The following is a 17,889-nucleotide window of genomic DNA, read 5'->3' on the forward strand; positions in this document are numbered from 1 at the left end:
CATAGTAAATGTGAGAACACAAATATGGACTTCTTATTTTTGCCGCAAATGCAAAATTATAGAATTCACAAGTATAACATGCTAACCTACATGTGCACCTTCATTACTGTAATCTACAAGAGTAAACTACGAACTACAACCTAGAACTATTCTATACAATGTTCAAGCCTTTCTTAAATAGGTAATTTTATGCCTCCTGGGAAGGTTCTAGATGCTCAAACTTAATACTTAGGGCTGACTTACCCTAACAAAACATATAGAGTCAACCAAATACATCTTTGACAAATTATTTTAGAAATTTTGAGTAGCCCAACTTCAGAAGGCCACAACTCTCAAACTGTTGCTCTGATTGGCTATTATAACCACTTTTTAGAAATGGCAACTCTTGATTTATAGGCTCAAAACTGCGCAAGTGCCCTTCCATTGAGTTTTTAGACCTCATCCAGGCACTCTAAGGCCTCCAATGGTGAGCCTAAATTTTTTTTCTCCAAACTTTTCCACCGAAAATTTGCAATAACTTCTCCGATACTTAAGTTGGAGCAATGAGATTTTTTATGGTAGGCTTACAATTCTAAAATGAACCTTCATGTAGAAAATGAGAACATTCTGAGCTAGTATGAAAAACTTACTAAAATAGAAAGTTACCATGAATAGTAACCACCCTATCTACTAGTCCTTATTAAAATAGAAAAGACTAAAAATAAAATAATTTTGAGTGATGCAAGATTTCTCTTACAACGAGGATGCTCCTGCATCATTTTCCCTATGTGTAAGCTTGAGATATGATGGTGATGTCAACTTTAAGGTAGACTTGTGACATTTTGGAAGACAAATGATGATCATGTGTAGAGCCCAACCATTTTCTCAAGGTGACAAGGGACACAAATGAAAAAGATATATTACCCTAAATAGTGCCACAAAGCAATCTCCTAGTTTACCAAGCCACAACTACTAGCCTTTTCAAAATTCACTCCTACACTTTATTCTCTTCTCCAAGCTGGATGACAGTGACTTAAAGACTCCAAAAGACCCCACAGTTATACCCAACTAAGCCACAAGTCAACCTAGTTCATTACAAATTAAATTAAATCCTAACATTAAATATATGTTAAGCCACAAGTCAGCCTCCAATAGATATTAAATATCAAAATTCCTTAAAAGGCTTACAACACAAATTAAATGCACATAGGAGAGACAACCAAGACCCAAATAGGTCCACACAAACTCCCAGATTGATCCACATCACAATCACATCCTACATGCATTAAATTTATCGAATCATTCAAAGAATTCTGCAAGAACTCCAGTCGGCACCAACACACTGTCGAGTGTCAGCAATCTCCCAAGCAAAGCCAAGCAACCAACATATGTTGAGAAATCAATACATGCCGATCAACTAGTACCTACTGAGCACAACAAGTGCTAAGCAACATAAGATGTTGAGATTCCAACAATGAGTGAACCCCTTCAATTACCAAGCTCCTTAGTCAAAACTATACCCAATAGCGACTGAGCACCACTCCTTTGGTGACCAAGTCCAAAACTCCTAGCCAAAATCCCTCCAACATGCAAGATTGCAAGAAAGCCCAAGATGCTCGTGCATCAGACACCCCATGTTCAAAAAGATTTTCTTAGTAGCTAGAAGAATATCTTATGGGATTCAACCCATAAATCCCAAATTGGTTCTTCACATACATATCCTCCAAGTCCTCAACTTGTACACTCTTTCAATTCTTCTTCTTCTTCTTCATGTCCATCCTCGGTGTGCTACATATCTTTTTTCCATGCTGATCTCTAACCCTCTCAAAATCCTTTAAATGATCTTGACTATCAATAATTGAGTTCCTTCTACCAAGCTCTTCATTCTACAAAGGTATCAAGGAATGCTTCCTTCCATGTAGTGCCTCTCGTGTTTGTAGTCTGTACCTTTGTTATTTTGATTTGAGAGACACTTGATACTCTTATTATTTGTGCTTTGAGATGACCTAAGGGTCAGATGTTATACTTTGATTTTAGTACCATAGATGTTTTACTGCTATGATGTTCAATGTATCATATTTTCATGTTGATGTCATTTTGAGATGACAGTAGGTCTATGAGGATATGTGATTATTAGTATTTGGACATATTTCTGATTATGTTATGTGATCGATTTTATGCTATGGTTATTTACTTGATTCTTGTATCTTGATGCTTTATGTGAACGTGAGTGATGTAAATTAATTATTTAGATATAATTGAATAAATGGTTAAATTGGTTATTTAATGCATTTATTGCTTCAGCTATGTTATTATATGTAATTGCACTTGATCGTGTGTTTTAGTGTGCAGGATTTATATCCCTGATAGTGGCACATGGAGTTAGTGATTCAACTATACATATTTTACCAATGTCGTTCCTGTATGGTCGACGTATTCTCATTTTAATTGTTTTAAATTAAACCTTTCGGTGATTTTTAAATCCAAACTTATCTGCATTATGTGATTAGACCAATGAGCGTGTCTGTGCATTAAGAGGTTCACATTGTTGCAAAAGTTGTTAAGGGATTTTCTATGATTTTGGGTTTTTGAGCTTTAAATCTTATTGAATTTAATTTCTGGCATCTTTACCTTAGGCAAATTCCTATTACAAGGAATAACCTATTTTCGTTTGGGTTGATTTGGAGTTTAGCTAGTCTACCTAGCTATTTTCCCTAATCAATTATTCACTCGAAAAGTGAATAAGTATTGAAAAAGAGATTTTTTTTCTCACTTCTCACTTTTGAAAAATACAAATTTGAGAGCTTTTTTGAGAATCCTCTTTTAGAGGATCACATTTTTGTTCATTGTGGGAGCTGTAAGCATGGGATCTTTGTGAGGTCAATCTCATTGGATCTGGCCTGGGTAGGCCTTGCCTTGTTGTGATTTCTAGTAGTTTTAGTGGGCGATTTATTTTATTGTGTTTTTCTCAAGTTCAACCCCTTTTGCTGTTAGGTAGGGCTTTCTCGTTTTCTTGTTTCTGCTTCATTTCAACTTCTATTTCTAGTAGTAGTTTGTTAGGAGGCTGAGAACTAGTGTTCCCCTCTATTTTTGTTTGTTGGTTCTGCCTGATTGGTTGGGTATGAACATTTTCCCTATTTTTGGGATGGGGGTTTGGGGTTTTGCATCGTTATGTTGGCCATTTTTGCATACAGTGTTTGAACCCAAATGTTATTGGATTTTTGAGGGTTTTGTGCGCAAAGACCAAATGGGTTTTAATTTCGAAGTTTTCCAATTTTGGGGATTTTTACCTCATTTTGCATGCCACCCTATTTTCTTGAGTTTTCTTGGCATGAGTTTGGTCATGGACCTAGATCATCTTTTTGGATGTTAGTTGGACCTTAGTTGAACTTTTATGTTGCATTGGGATGCATGTTACATCCGTCCTCCTGAGCTATTATTCAGTTGAGTGTTATTTCTACTTGTGTTCTCATCCAACTCTTGTGTTTGATCTTCGTGATGGTGGTGCGCCACACACAAGCACGTGCATGTGCATTTGTCGGGTGACTTGCAAGGCTTGACCTCTCGTTTATATTTTAGTGGAGTTATGTTCATGTGGGGTTGGGTTGGGAATATGCATGCCTACAGGCACTCATCGTGTGATGAGCACGGGTATGTAGGGCAAGGCAGTGGAGGGGCTTCTCTTGTAACCTGTGTAGTGTCCCTAATGTGGTGTACATGTAGAATTTTCTACTCAATATAATTTAATTAATTGATAGATAATTAAATAAGATAAGAAATTATAGTCAACTTCCCAAGGGTGTGCCAAGGGGAATGGTTATTTATTTTAGGATTGTAGCCTCCCGAGGGTGTACCAATGGGAGTTGTTGTTTGTGTGCTATAGCTTGGGTAATTTCAAGTTACCAACTCTCCACTAGAGTCCCTACATAGTTACCCATAGATTTTTAGACTAGGACCTATTGTACTTGCATTATTGCATTGGTCTTGGATTCTATCATCATTACTGTCTAGTGTGAGTGATTGCCATGGTTGTTTACTTTGGTGAGTTTGTGGTTGGATCATTATCTCCATCAACACAACAGGAGTGGTCCTACGAGTTCCACATGGTTGGGAGGCATAGCTATCTAGACCATTATTGGGGACTAGTTTACAGAGATGATCTACTATCCTAGTGCGACTGTTGCTGGATGTTTTCACTTGGTACTTTAGGTTCCAAAGTATACTTTCTTGTGATTTATGCTTTCATTGGAATGCTTGCATATCATGTTTAGACAACATTAGTTTATTGACACAGTTCCTTATTATGATGATTACCATATGATAGATGATGTTATCTACTTTGTAGGATTATCTTATGCTTTACTTCTAGCATGTTAGGTTTCCTTATTCTTATACTATGGCACATTTTAGTAGTGACGTCCTCATAAGATAGCACTGAGGATTTGGCCAGTGGTTTAGGATGTTTCGTGCAGGGGATGGCTAGGGCTCACGATGGTCTTATGATGCTATTATGGTTGGGAGGAGCCATGTACTTAGTTTGGTTGTTCAATTTATTACGATGTTAATTTTGTACATTGCGATGTTGCTTTCAATTATTTTCCCTTCACTATTTGTTAGATGGTTAGATTCTAGCTTTTCATCTTTTAGTTATTGTTCGAGTGTCCTTGCCTCAAAAATATGGATCTGGTACTCCTCGATGCGGAGGAACTTTATTTCTTGCTTTTAACCTTAATGTTTTATGGCTTGCTGATTTGGATTCTCACATGAGAATGCAAGTTCTTGTGTGGTGTGTTGGGTTTTCTCACATAGCTTTTAGCACTTTCTCGCATGAAACCCGACACTAGTTTTGGGTGTCTTGGCTATTGGGCCAAGTATATTCTTGTGCCATTTAGTGCACTTCCTCACATAGATGGTAGTTTCTCATGTGGCATGTTGCACTTCCTCATGCGAGAATCTATCAATCTATTGGCCTCATGTGTAAAATAGGGCTTATCTAAGCTTGGCTAGGGAAATTTCAAAAGTTGTTTTTGGAGACCCTATTATGTTTTACACCTTCCTAGTTCAAAATGGATTTTCTATGGAGTTTAAAATATACCATTTAAGTATAATTTGACATATATTTAAGATATATTTTAATATATGTCATGAGTCTTTTGAGATAGGTTCCAAACCTCTACGAGCTAAGTTAAAGATTCTAGGAAATTTCAAGGCTTTAGGATTTCGGACTTAGCCAATTTTTCAAGAGTCACCTTTTGTTTTTCAGCATGATGTTCTATAGTTGAGTTGTGCTTCCTTTGTGCCTTTTTCGTGTGCAAGACCATGGTTGGTCTCTGTTGTTTTCTTGTTTATGTTTTGGTCAATGGTGACACTTGGAGATCTTTGGTGTCAATTATTTGGTTAGTCTTCCATTGTGATCTTTGTGATCTTTGTATGTTGGTTGTTGTGTGTTTCCATTCTTGTAAAAAAAAGAGTTGTTTGTCTTTTATCTATCCTTGTTCCAAGGATCTCTAGGTGGGGCATTACATGCCACCTTTCTCAACAGTAAACACATTCTTGACATAATCATGCACATCCTTGCAATCATACTACTAAGGTCTACCAAGAAACACATGACAATTGTTCATGTCCACAATATCACACAACACTTGATCCTTATACTACCCAATTTGGAAATCAACAAGGTGTTGCTCCCTCACTCACAAAACATACTCACCTTGCATCCAACAAATCTTTTAAGGATAAGGATGTCTCACTCTCTTCAAACCAAGTTTCTGAACCATCTCCTTAGCAACAAGGTTATCAATACTACCACAATCCACAATAACCTTGCAATCTTTACCACTAGAATTACAAAAATTCCTAAATAAATTAGTCCTTTGACAAGATTCTATTGTCTTTTGACCAATCAATATTCACTGAGCTAGTAAATGTTCTCCTTGCTCAGGTTGACTCTCTTGGACTTCAACCCTATTCACAACAACAACTCTCCTACCAAGAGGACATTCAAATGATCTATGCCCTACTTCACCATATTTGTAGCAAGTACCTCTAAACTCACCTCCACCTGTCCTCCTCTTCTATTCAATAGGTTTTTGTTCATCTTCTACACGCGGTTTAACCTTTGCTGAGCTATCCTACTTCTCCTTTCCTCTACCATTACCTTGACTTTTCCTCTTCAACTTATCTTCTACCTTCAGAGTATACTGATAAGCATCCTCAAATGAATCAATCTTCAACATACTAACCTTATAATATATATTGAATCTCAAATCATTAATGTATTGAGCTACCTTCTCCTTTGACAATTCCCTATGCCTAGACCGAATAGTCAACTTGTAGAACACCTCAGTATAATCTTTCACAATCATATCCTTCTGCTTCAAATTTTGTAACATCTTAAACAACTCAAGTTCATAATCAACATGAATGAACTTAGCCTTCAATTTAGTCACCATCAATCTCCATCTAGTGATCTTCATTTCACCCTCTTCCTCTCTATCTCTTTGCAGTTCTTTCCACCAAAGAGTAGCATGCCCTTTCAACTTAGTTTGTGCCAACCTCACTTTGGGTGAATATCCAATATCCTCAAGCTCAAAGTACTCTTCCAATTCAATAATCAAATGAATCAGGTCTTTAGGAATCAAAGTACCCAAGAAATTAGAAACCTCCATCTTATGCTTCAACTTCAACTAAGATCTAGGTCTAGAAAACTGACTAGTGCTAGTTCCAATAGGTCTCTCCACATGATCAGTTCTGTCCTCACCACTAGATCCAACAATTTCAAAGTCTTCAACAAGTTCCTCATAACCATCTTTAGTACCCACATGCTAAGTTACATTGCCAATAACACTCACAATCTTAGCAATCATGTCACTCTTCATCAATGCCATTGCGGATCCGAAACTAGCTTTAACCTCCTCCATCTCAAATCTAAAATCTTCTTTATCCTTCTCTAAGATTATTTCTTCTACAACATCACTGAGATCATCAATTGCCCTAAGGTCCAATCTTCTTGGAGTCATCTTCCAAGATTTTTGCAAACCCAAAGCAATAGATCCACAAATCTAGAAGATCAATCAACTCCACTAGATCAACCTTCTCTTCCAGTCTTCACCCAAGTCTTGGTGCAAACTGCCTCAACTTCATTGATCTATCTACTAACTCAAGAACACCTTCACTCTGATACAACCTAATGGAGTGCAAGGTAGGAGAATCCCCATAGCAGATGTCCTAGCCCCCAAAAAATGACCACACATCAAAAACACAACAACAATGCAAGATCTGATACCAAATCACAATAATTTATTCATAAATATAATTGTTTACATGCAATGTGCCTGACTGTAAGGCCTTCCGAGTTAGAGAAAAATATAATAGCAATTACAAAATAGTTCTACAAGATCCAACTCACAATCCTAATCCTAGCTAGTCCAGATTTGCACTTTGGAAGAAAACCGCAAGGAAATCTCAACTTGTGCTCGCAAGCCCACCAAGAAATCTCCTAGTTTACCAAGCCACAACTACTAACCTTTTCAAAATTCTCTCCTACCCTTCATCCTCTTCTCTAAGCTAGATGACAATGACTTAAAGACTCCATAAGACCCCCTACTTATACCCAACTAAGCCACAAGTCAACCTAGTTCATTAAAAATTAAATTAAATCCTAACATTAAATATATTTTGAGCCACAAGTCGGCCTTCAATAGATATTAAATACCAAAACACCTTAAAAGGCTTACAACACAAATTAAATGCACATAAGAGAGACAACCAAGACCCAAATAGGTCCACACAAACTCCCAGATCAATCCATGTCACGATCACACACTACATGCATTGAATGCACCAAATTGTTCAAGGAAATCTGCAAGTTGTTGAGCAACTAACACACATCAAGCAACCAATACATGTCGAGAAACCAATACCTGCTGAGCACAACAAGTGCCAAGCAAGAAAAGATGTCGAGCTTCCAATAATGACCAAAATCCCTCCAACATGCAAGATTGCAAGCAAGCTTAGGATGCTCCTGCATCAGGTTTGTGCTTAGTGTGTTTAAAGCGGTTAAAAGAATAACCAATTTAGGAAATGGTACTGATTCACACCCCCCCCCCCTCAGTATCGGTAGGAACTAACAAGAATATACATATTTATAGACAAAAAGTGCATGTAAAATTATTCACCACAGAAAACATCAAAATCTTTTAATATTAATAAAATATCACCAAAAAAATTAATTTTTATTTTAAAAGTTATCTATATCACCATAAAAATGATTTCATTTGTTTTGTATGTATTGTAATTTGCTAAGAAAAAGTTTATATTTTTTAGTATTAATAAAAATTTGCCAAAAAAACATTTTTCATCTTAAAAGTACCTGAATTGCAAGAAACACATTACATTTACTTGAGTGCAAGGAAAAACAACCAATAATAATAACCTATGATTTTGACAAAAAGTTATAAATAAATATGCTAATATGTCACTTCTTTTTGAGAGGGGGTCCTTAAAGTCATCTCGATATAACTTATATCAAAGTGAAATAAAGTTCGTTCATGGATATCAAATGTCACATACACATTAGTAAGGGAAATAATTTCCCAAATTTCAAGCTAAATGAATAACCTAAGGAGCCAATGTAACGAAATTGAAAGTTTAGTCTCCTAGGTACAAAAGAATCCAAAGAATGAACTACAACCACATCATAAATAGCCTTATGTCAAGGGATTCTATTCAATCACTTTATGTTACAAGAGAATTGAGAAAAATGAGCGTCAATGGGTTTTAAAGAGCTAGATTCTACTAATGATTATGTAGCTTATTTAAAATTCTCCTAGCCCTTCTTGCAACCACCTTTAGAAGAATTTTCTTAAAAACCTTTCTTAAGGGGTCATTGTTGCAAGCCCATAGCCTAAGAAGAATCTTTTCCTTCACCAAATTCTACACCTCTTTGGCCAAATATTTTTATGAATAAGCCTAAGTGATTGTAAAAGAATGACCCTCCCTAAAAAAATTGTATTCCTACTAGTCACGCTAGGAAAAAAAACCATGAATAACTGTTTATAGCCATCATAACTTCCATATCACCCTCAACATGTCAAAAATAACAGATCTAGGATTCAGACACTTATGGATTCTAAGAAATTTAAAAAAACTAGAACATGGTTGCTCAAATAAGAGATATCCTCTATAATCGATTATGAACAAATGACCAAAATTAGATGGTTCTAGCTCCTCAACAAACAACCCTTCACTTTCTTAAGTTTGGAACCCTCACCTACATAAAACAAGTTTGATGATCCCACATACACACCTAGAGAAGAGCCATCTCGTGTCATGGTATTGACAACCGCCAATCTTGAAGGAGCTCGATACCCCTCAATCCCTAATAAACAACACAAATACCACCAACCTAAATTCCAAAAATGCATCCCAAGCACAACTCACAACCACCAAGCAAACATAGTCTACAAAAAAATAATGAAAAACCTAAACACCATACAATTGCCACTCCACCACCCTGCAATCACCTTGAGACTAGTAACACGAAAACCTTCATAAACACACCCCACACACAACAAATAAAAGATCGCAACACCCAACTAGGAAAACTCTAGGCCCATACGATAGCAAAGAACAACGTTGTTCATCTTTGTCATCTTAAAATAAATTTAGTCCATTAATTCTCAATCCTTTCAAGAATATGGCACTAAAGATTCTTTGTCTTTTTATAATAAAATTATGTCCATGAAATCTCAACCATTTCAAGAATATAGCACTAAAGATTCTCAATTTATGGAACCCATTACATACCCACTATATAATTTATTTTCAAAAGAGAATTTCGTTGTCATATGACTACGTCATTTTGTTTCCTAATGTATATAAATAAATTATGAATAGCAACCCATTTGACCTAAATTATCTATATCTAAAAATGAAAATCATTATCAATCATTTCATTATTTGATTACGTAGTTCCACTTAAAATGCATATTGTTTTCAGAAAAATGCAACTCGTAAGACACTGAATTGGTATAAAAAATTAAAGATGTGCTGCGGGCAAAGACAAAATAGAGAGAACACTAGAAGGAGACGTATCCAACCCAAACTCTCATTAAATCAACTATCTGTTTGTATGTGCTCTAAATGGTATCCTGCGCCATACGAGGTCAACTTGAAATTTCCCCTCATTTTGCTTCTTCAGGCAGGCGATTTAATTTTCATATGGTTAAATATACAGTCCAGTTTACGAGTCGGTTAACTGCAACTCTTCCCTTCGATCAACAATGGAGACTGGTGATTCAATTCATAGCCATGATCATGAGAATGATATGTTAGACCCACTTTTTCCCAAGGAAGATACACTTGTATTTGGGGATGACGTGAAGTGCAGTCAAGCTCTAGTATGGGAAGAGCTAAAGAAACAATGCTGGATAGCAGGGCCCATGGTGTCTGTGAATTTGTTGCAGTATAGCTTGCAAATGATATCTGTTATGATGGTGGGGCATTTAGGGGAGCTTGCTCTCTCGAGTGCATCTATTTCTTCTTCCTTTGCAAATGTCTCCGGCTTCAGTCTGCTGGTATAAGTAATAAACCTCACTTCTTTTTGGTTTTCTTTATTGTAAGGGTTTATAATTTGACTGGGTTTGTCAGATTCTTTTCCTTGTTAAAATCCCAGAATGGAAAAATACCTTTAGTTTTAGAGGGCTTAAAAAATCGAAACATTATGTCAGAATCAGGACACTTCTCATTCTAGGGTGATGGTTGTCCTTAAATGCTAAGTTGCATTGAGTCCTTATATAATTACTTTACTCCATAGATCTTGAACTGGCAACTTGCCCTTGTAGAACTTTAGAATTATAAGGCATTAAACTGCTCTGTTTTATAGATAAACCATCCCCTGTAACTCATGCTTGATATATTAATGGGTCCTGCAACACAGTAGATGTTTCATAATGATGCACTACTCAAAGAGGTAGCTCTCATAATAGTATTTCATGAGGAGAGTGGGCTACTGGGTTACACGCTGAGTGTTACTTTTGAGTCACAATTGATTGCAACTGGGTCATTCAAGTCCCAGTTAGATGTGTGAAAGACATCACCACTTATAAGAGCTGGGTTATTGCAAATAACTCAATAATGAACTGGCACCTCATCCCCAGAATATACCAAAATTTCTTCAACAGACGAATTCAAGTATCTTGACCAATTTTGCTTCCTGAATTAGACCTTTGAACTTGAGCTGTAAGCCTAAGAAAACAAGGATCAAATTTGATCTTTTAGATGCCAACTTGTAACAGGTACTCAGGACAGAAACTATTTAGAGGGTCGGTAATTTACTTTCATGGATGTAAATTATGTACTATAATGCTACAAAGGAAAATAACTTGAGTCTCATTTTTTCAAGTTATAACTTTTCCCTTCATCGATGATTTACAAAATCTTTTTGAAGAAAAGTAAAAATAAAATTGTAAATTGTTTCGGTCTGCATAGCTGCCACACTGAATTGACCCTAAAGATAATCTCAACAGTTACTACGGTTCACATAAATTTTCTTGTGTTTTCAAGTCTGATATAATCACATCTACTCGGAAAAGTGAAGATTTAATTTTGTTTAAAAGTCATGAATGCAGTGCTGTATAGAAGACCAACTATTTTTCTCTTCATTCTGTCCAGTTGGGAATGGGCAGTGCATTGGAAACACTATGTGGACAGGCATACGGGGCAAAGCAATACCATCTGCTTGGGATTCATCTGCAGAGAGCAATTTTTGTTCTTTTTTGTGTAAGCATACCGGTGGCTGTCGTGTGGGCATATTTGGCCAACATTCTAACTGCATTAGGGCAGGACCCTCTAATATCTTTTGAAGCGGGGAAATACATCAGGTGGTTGATTCCCAGTCTGTTTGCTTATTCAGTTCTTCAACCCCTTGTAAAATTTCTTCAGACACAGAGCGTTGTCTTTCCCATGATGCTATGCTCTGCAATTACTTTGAGTTTTCATGTTCCCATCTGCTGGGCTCTGGTATTTAAAACTGGATTAGGTAATAAAGGAGCTGCCCTGGCAAGCAGCATCTCTAACTGGCTCAATGTGGCACTTCTTTTGCTATATATTAAAATTTCACCTGCATGCAAGAGGACGTGGACATCTTTTACAAGGGAGGCGTTGCATGATATTAAGCACTTTCTCAAGCTTGCCATTCCATCTTCACTGATGATTTGGTATACTACTTTTATCTCATAGGTGCAAGATTTGATTAAGTTATATATGTACTACTTCATAGCATTTTTGTGCTTTCCTTTTAAGCCTTTCGCATATTCATATTTCATAGCATGTGAGGCACAATGTGACAAATCTAATTTTTTTCATCATAATATACTGCAACTTCTGAATAATGCATCATAAATTATACTAGAATGTTTCTAACTTACTCTGTCATTTTGTTATTGTATGGCTCTCACAGCTTGGAGTATTGGTCCTTTGAAATGCTTATTCTCTTCTCAGGTCTGTTGACCAATCCAAAACTTGAGACATCAGTTCTTTCAATCTGGTATGTATCTGGAACGCGAGATTTTCAATTATGAAGCTTGATATCCGAATTTTAATTATGAATCAATCTGAATAAGGGAATTTAATTGCATCTACTTTGTTTTTATCTGAGCAAACTTTGATCCTTTGCAGCCTTAACACCGTTGCTCTAGCGTATATGATTCCCTTCGGTTTAAGTGCTGCTGTAAGGTTAGTACATTTCATCGCTAACTACTAAAACGATATTCGATTGTGTATATTTGAAGGGGGCTATAAAGATATTAGGTCATCAAAGACTTAATCCAAGTCAGTTTCAATCAATTTTTTTCATAATGTTTGCAAGGCAGTACACGAGTTTCAAATGAATTAGGAGGTGGAAACTCACATGCTGCCCACTTAGCAGTGTATGTCGCATTCTTTATGACAATTATGGAGGCAGTCATGGTAGGATGTCTCTTATTCTCTATACGAAATGTTTGGGGCTATGCTTTTAGCAATGAAAAAGAAGTCATTGATTATGTTGCAAGCATGGTTCCACTGCTAGCAGCCTCCTCAATTTTGGATGCAATCCAAGGCACCCTTTCAGGTTCATATTTACCCTTGATAATCACATTTGGAGCAATCACATTCTACCTGCAGTTTTGGTAGCATAAATAAAAATGAACACTGCAAGAAAAAGTTCTGTTAGAGTAATGGTTTTTTAAATGACATTTCAGGCATTGCTAGAGGGTGTGGTCGGCAAAAATTAGGTGCTTCTGTTAATCTTGGGGCATACTACATGGTTGGCATTCCCATTGCTGTCTTTCTAGCCTTTTTACAGCATGCTGGTGGCAGGGTCAGTTACACTTTCCCCATTGATTTGGTTTACAAAGCTCTGGAATTTATGTCTTCAATTCTGAAGAGATAGACGTAACCCTGTCAGAATAAGAACGAAATAAGATTTTTAGCAGATAAATTATTAAAATCCTGCACTCTGAAAATAAATCAGTTTGAAATTCTATATCTTACATGTAATTGGGTAGGCCATTCCCAGTAGCAGTCTAAGAATATAAAATTGCTTTCCCTGTTCAACTGACATCATGCCTAAAAGTGAGAATGGCAGTCTATTTGTTTCAAATATTCAAAGAAAAAAGATGCCAGAAACTAGAAATGGTTAATAGTTCGCTTCTAGGAATTAATTAGTTGTAGGCATGAAGCTGAATTCATATTATATCTCATTAGCTAGACTTCTTTGTTAGATAGATGTAAACAACTTTCCTTGCAAGTTTGATTTGGGTGTGTTTCAACATAATAAAGATAAAACCATAAAGCAATTGCCGAAGTAATAAATACGGAAGAGACTTGTTCAAATGTTTCCTATTTAGTTTCCTCTTAGTAAAAGTAGAGATAACACAAGGCTCTGTATAGGCTGCAGGCCAATAACTGGTGTTTATTAACAAGGGAACAGAAGATTATTTTTTAAAATTTCAAATTGCTGCTAATACATTTTTTTATACATATTTCAGGGACTATGGCTTGGAATCATGTGTGGCCTTTGTGCACAAACAATTTTACTATTCCTGGTAACATCATGTACAGACTGGGAACAAGAAGTAAGTAGCTCTAATCAGTCGATCCATTCTTTCCCATATTAATATATATGAGAAAAAAAAGAAAAATTATATCCATTTTTTGGAGCAACGATGGTGTATAGGACCCAGATGGTACCATCTGAGTGTAAATTATGCATGACACAGAAGAATATCAATGGCACATAGCAGCCTGTAGTTAATTTTATTTTTTTATCAAATATTTCAAATTTCTATTGAGGCAGAATTTTATCCGCATGATCTAATCATTTTGATGATTTGATCTGATGCACCTAATGTACATTAGTGGAAGTTCTATGTCTACACACACACCCCATCTGGGCCAACAAATCTGTTTGCTCTCAGATACTAAATCGACCTCTTCTTTATATTATTTTGATTTGGTCACAAGAAGGAATATTTCTTTTGAATCTAGATGGATATTGTTTACTCACATGAATTTTGGTTGACTTATTGCCAGGCAAGAAATGCAAGAGAGAGAGTATATACATCAGCATTACCCTAGGTTATTGATGATATAATAAAGGTGTGTGCTTTTTATTCTACTTCTAAGAGAAGGGCAACTCTGTTGGTAAAATTCTACTTATGAGGAAATTCCTTATAAATTAAGAACAACAAATTCTGTTGGTAAAAGACATGGAAATAGGCATCTAAAGAAAAACGTTGTGATATTTCTAGGGTGATCAAAATCAATTGCTGCATTGTCCTAGAATAGCTCAACTTATTGTCCGGAATGGTTGTCATCAAACAGGATGCTAAAAACTATGGACCTTGACACTCTCAAGTTTTATAGCCAATTTGCAAACTCTTGAATGCACAAGATTGATTTTTGGCTACCTTAGAGCTCAAAAATGTGTTGAGCAACATCAGCTGTAATAGCAATGTTATTATTGAATGATACATTTTCCTTAATTTATTATATATGCTCCATAGAGCTGGGAAAAGAGGCATCAGTTTTGGAGAGAAGTCACTTGCAATTTGCAATTGAATAGTAAACTAGCAATATAAACTATTGTTGATTCTCTTCTTCAATTCTGATCAAATTCATATCAATGTTTACAAGAACCCAATCCTTCTCTATTGTGTTTTTATGCATCATTATTTTTCTTAAAGAAACCAATCCTCTTATATATGTTTGGAAACATGCAGAGTGTTAACGGAATTCTTAAATCACGATAAAAGGTTCACATGAAAGATGCCACACTCAAGTCACTTGTATGATTTGATTTCCCATTACGAAGATGTTCTTTTAATAACCAAAGATCAGACATAATAGATGCCTCAATGGGTGTCATGTAGCAGCAAGTTGGTGTGATTTGGGCACTCGAGGTGTTGTGTTCAGACTCCTTCAGGATGGGGCACAGGCCCCTAGTTCTGTCCTCTCAGCTTTGATCAATACAAAAAAATGTAGTTTGCATAACATAGACAAGCTAAGTCAAGATATAGACTAAAATGTTATTTCTTATGCAAATGAAGGAAGAACCATTCCTTATGTCTTCAAATTTGCATTGGCATTTGCTTCAGTAAATAAAATAATAATTTGTAGACGAGCAAAAAATAATAATTTACAAACATAGAAGGAAAATAACATCTAGGGGAAGATAAAGGGGACCGATACTATAGGGGAAGATAAAGAGATAGCGGAGGAAGCAATTAGATATTTCTCTACTATCCTATCCAAAGATTTAAACTTGGGTGAAGAGGATCAAAATGAAATTCTCAATACCATTCCTAGTGTGTTAAATGTTACACAAAATAAGGCTCTAGTGGCTATCCCGAATGGTGAGGAAATTAAGGAAGTTGTTCTCGCTTTGCCAATTGAGAAAGCCCCAGGCCTTGATGGTTTCCCAACTTTTTTCTTCCAGATTTATTTGGAAGTTATTAAAGATGACCTTGTTAAAGCGGTCCAAGAATTTTTTTGGAGCAAAGAACTTGCTTAAAGAAATCAATGCTACTTGGTTTTGATTCCTAAAGTTACAGGTGTGGACTCTTTTGATAATTTCAGACCTATTACTCTCTGCAACTCTTTTTACAAGATTTTTGCAAAAGTTTGAATTAATAGAATTATCAAATTATTGCCGAAGATTATTGCACCTCAACAATCGGGATTTGTCCCTGGTAGACAAATCCTTGATTCCATCATTGTTGTGCATGAGGTGATCCACTCCTTAGAGGAAGGAAAAAAGGAAGGATTTTTGCCCAAACTTGATCTTTCAAAGGCTTATGACAGGGTGGATTGGGGGTTCATGGATAAAATTCTGGAAGTTTTTGGTTTCAATGACAAAACTAGAAAGATTATATCTCAATTGATTTCCACCCCCTCCTTTGCAATTATGGTTAATGATACCCCCTCTGATTTGTTTAAATCTTCCAGGGGTCTTATGCAAGGTGACCTCCTTTCACCAATCCTCTTTATCATTCTAGCAAAAGGCCTGGGAAGACTTATTCATGACAAAAGGAGAAGAGGGGAAATCGTTGGCTTAAAACCTTCCTCTAGTCCCTTGATCTTCTCTCATCAACAATTCATGGATGACACCATTTTAGGGGGAGAGGCTTCGGTGAAAGAAGCTAGAAATGTGAAAAGTATCCTCAATACTTATTCCAATGCCACTAGCCAACTCATTAACTGGAGCAAGAGTTTGGTCTTCTTTATAAACACCCCAACAGACAGACATTGAAAAATTGTAGGCATTTTGGGTTGTAATATTGATTCTCTTCCATCCACCTATTTGGGGCTTCATTTGGGGAACAAACCTCCTGACCTCTTTTGGAATAATCTCACTGTTAGATTTAACAGAAAGTTGGTGGGCTAGAAAGACATCACCTTGATTCAGGCAAGCAAAGTGCTTGTGATCAAATCTACTTTGCAGAACTTGTCAACTTATGCTTTAAGCCTCTTTTCTATTCCTTCAAAAGTGGCTAATACTTTGGAATCCATTTAGAGGAATTTCATGTGGGATGGTACTGATGGAAATAAGAAGTATCCGTTGGTGGCTTGGGAGACCATCTGTAGACCCAAAAAGCGGGGGGGTTGGGGATTAGGAATTTGAAACAATTCAACAAAGCCCTCCAAGCTAAATAGATATGGAGGATTTTCAACACCACATGGGAGGGGAGAGATATTTTAAAGGACAAGTATGCTGCTAATATCAATTTCAAAAAGTTCATTAGCAGGGACCTTGACCCAAGGGGATCTAACATTTGGAATGGCATTATGAGGACGAAAAGTACAACATTTGAGAAAGCAAAATGGAAACTAGGTAATGGTGAAAACATTAATTTCTGGCATGATGTTTGGCTAAGACAAGGACCATTATGGAACATAGAGCCATTTGATAGATGGGCAAACTCTTTTATGGAAATATTTGGGTGCAAAGTAAGTGACTATAGGGAAAATAATGAGTGGGTTAATTTGACTAAGATATCCCATGAACTAAAGACGCTGATGGACATGGTTAGGCATATACCTTTGTCCCACAACAAGGATGCCATTATATGGGGGGAGACAAAGGATGGCAACTACATCATCACCTCTAGCTATGAGACCATGCAAAACAAAGGTATTACCCCTATTTGGGCTAATGCTTGGTATCTAGGTCTTATCGCCAAAATTAACATTTTTTTCTGGATTATGCTCCAAAACCGTATTTTCACGGTGGAAAACCTCAGCAAGAGGGGAAATATGATCCCCAATAGATGCATTATGTGTAAAAATCATAGCAAGAGTGTGGATCATATCTTTATCCATTGCCACTTCACTAGAGATATCTGGTCTTATTTCTTGTCTTTTTTT

General features: G+C 36.4%; 1 protein-coding gene across 2 annotated transcripts; it reads left to right on the plus strand.

Annotated features, from left to right (window-relative positions):
* Window positions 1–10,029: 10,029 nt before the first annotated feature.
* LOC149572792 (protein DETOXIFICATION 16-like) lies at window positions 10,030–15,166 on the plus strand. Of its 2 annotated transcripts, none has more exons than XM_089813866.1 (9): window positions 10,030–10,559; window positions 11,656–12,200; window positions 12,443–12,529; window positions 12,661–12,717; window positions 12,855–13,093; window positions 13,224–13,342; window positions 14,013–14,099; window positions 14,557–14,622; window positions 14,848–15,166. In XM_089813866.1, the coding sequence occupies exons 1-8, from the start codon at window positions 10,266–10,268 to the stop codon at window positions 14,599–14,601; spliced, it is 1,473 nt and encodes a 490-aa protein (XP_089669992.1). In that variant the 5' UTR covers window positions 10,030–10,265; the 3' UTR covers window positions 14,602–14,622; window positions 14,848–15,166. The 2 variants fall into 2 exon arrangements, with proteins under 2 accessions (XP_089669992.1, XP_089669993.1); XM_089813867.1 differs by having other exon boundaries at window positions 10,047–10,559; window positions 14,775–15,166.
* The last annotated feature ends 2,723 nt before the right edge of the window (window positions 15,167–17,889 follow it).

Source organism: Cupressus sempervirens, chromosome 2, assembly GCF_028749045.1.
Source record: "Cupressus sempervirens isolate cs-2001-9-10 chromosome 2, ASM2874904v1, whole genome shotgun sequence".
Classification (NCBI taxonomy): domain Eukaryota; kingdom Viridiplantae; phylum Streptophyta; class Pinopsida; order Cupressales; family Cupressaceae; genus Cupressus; species Cupressus sempervirens.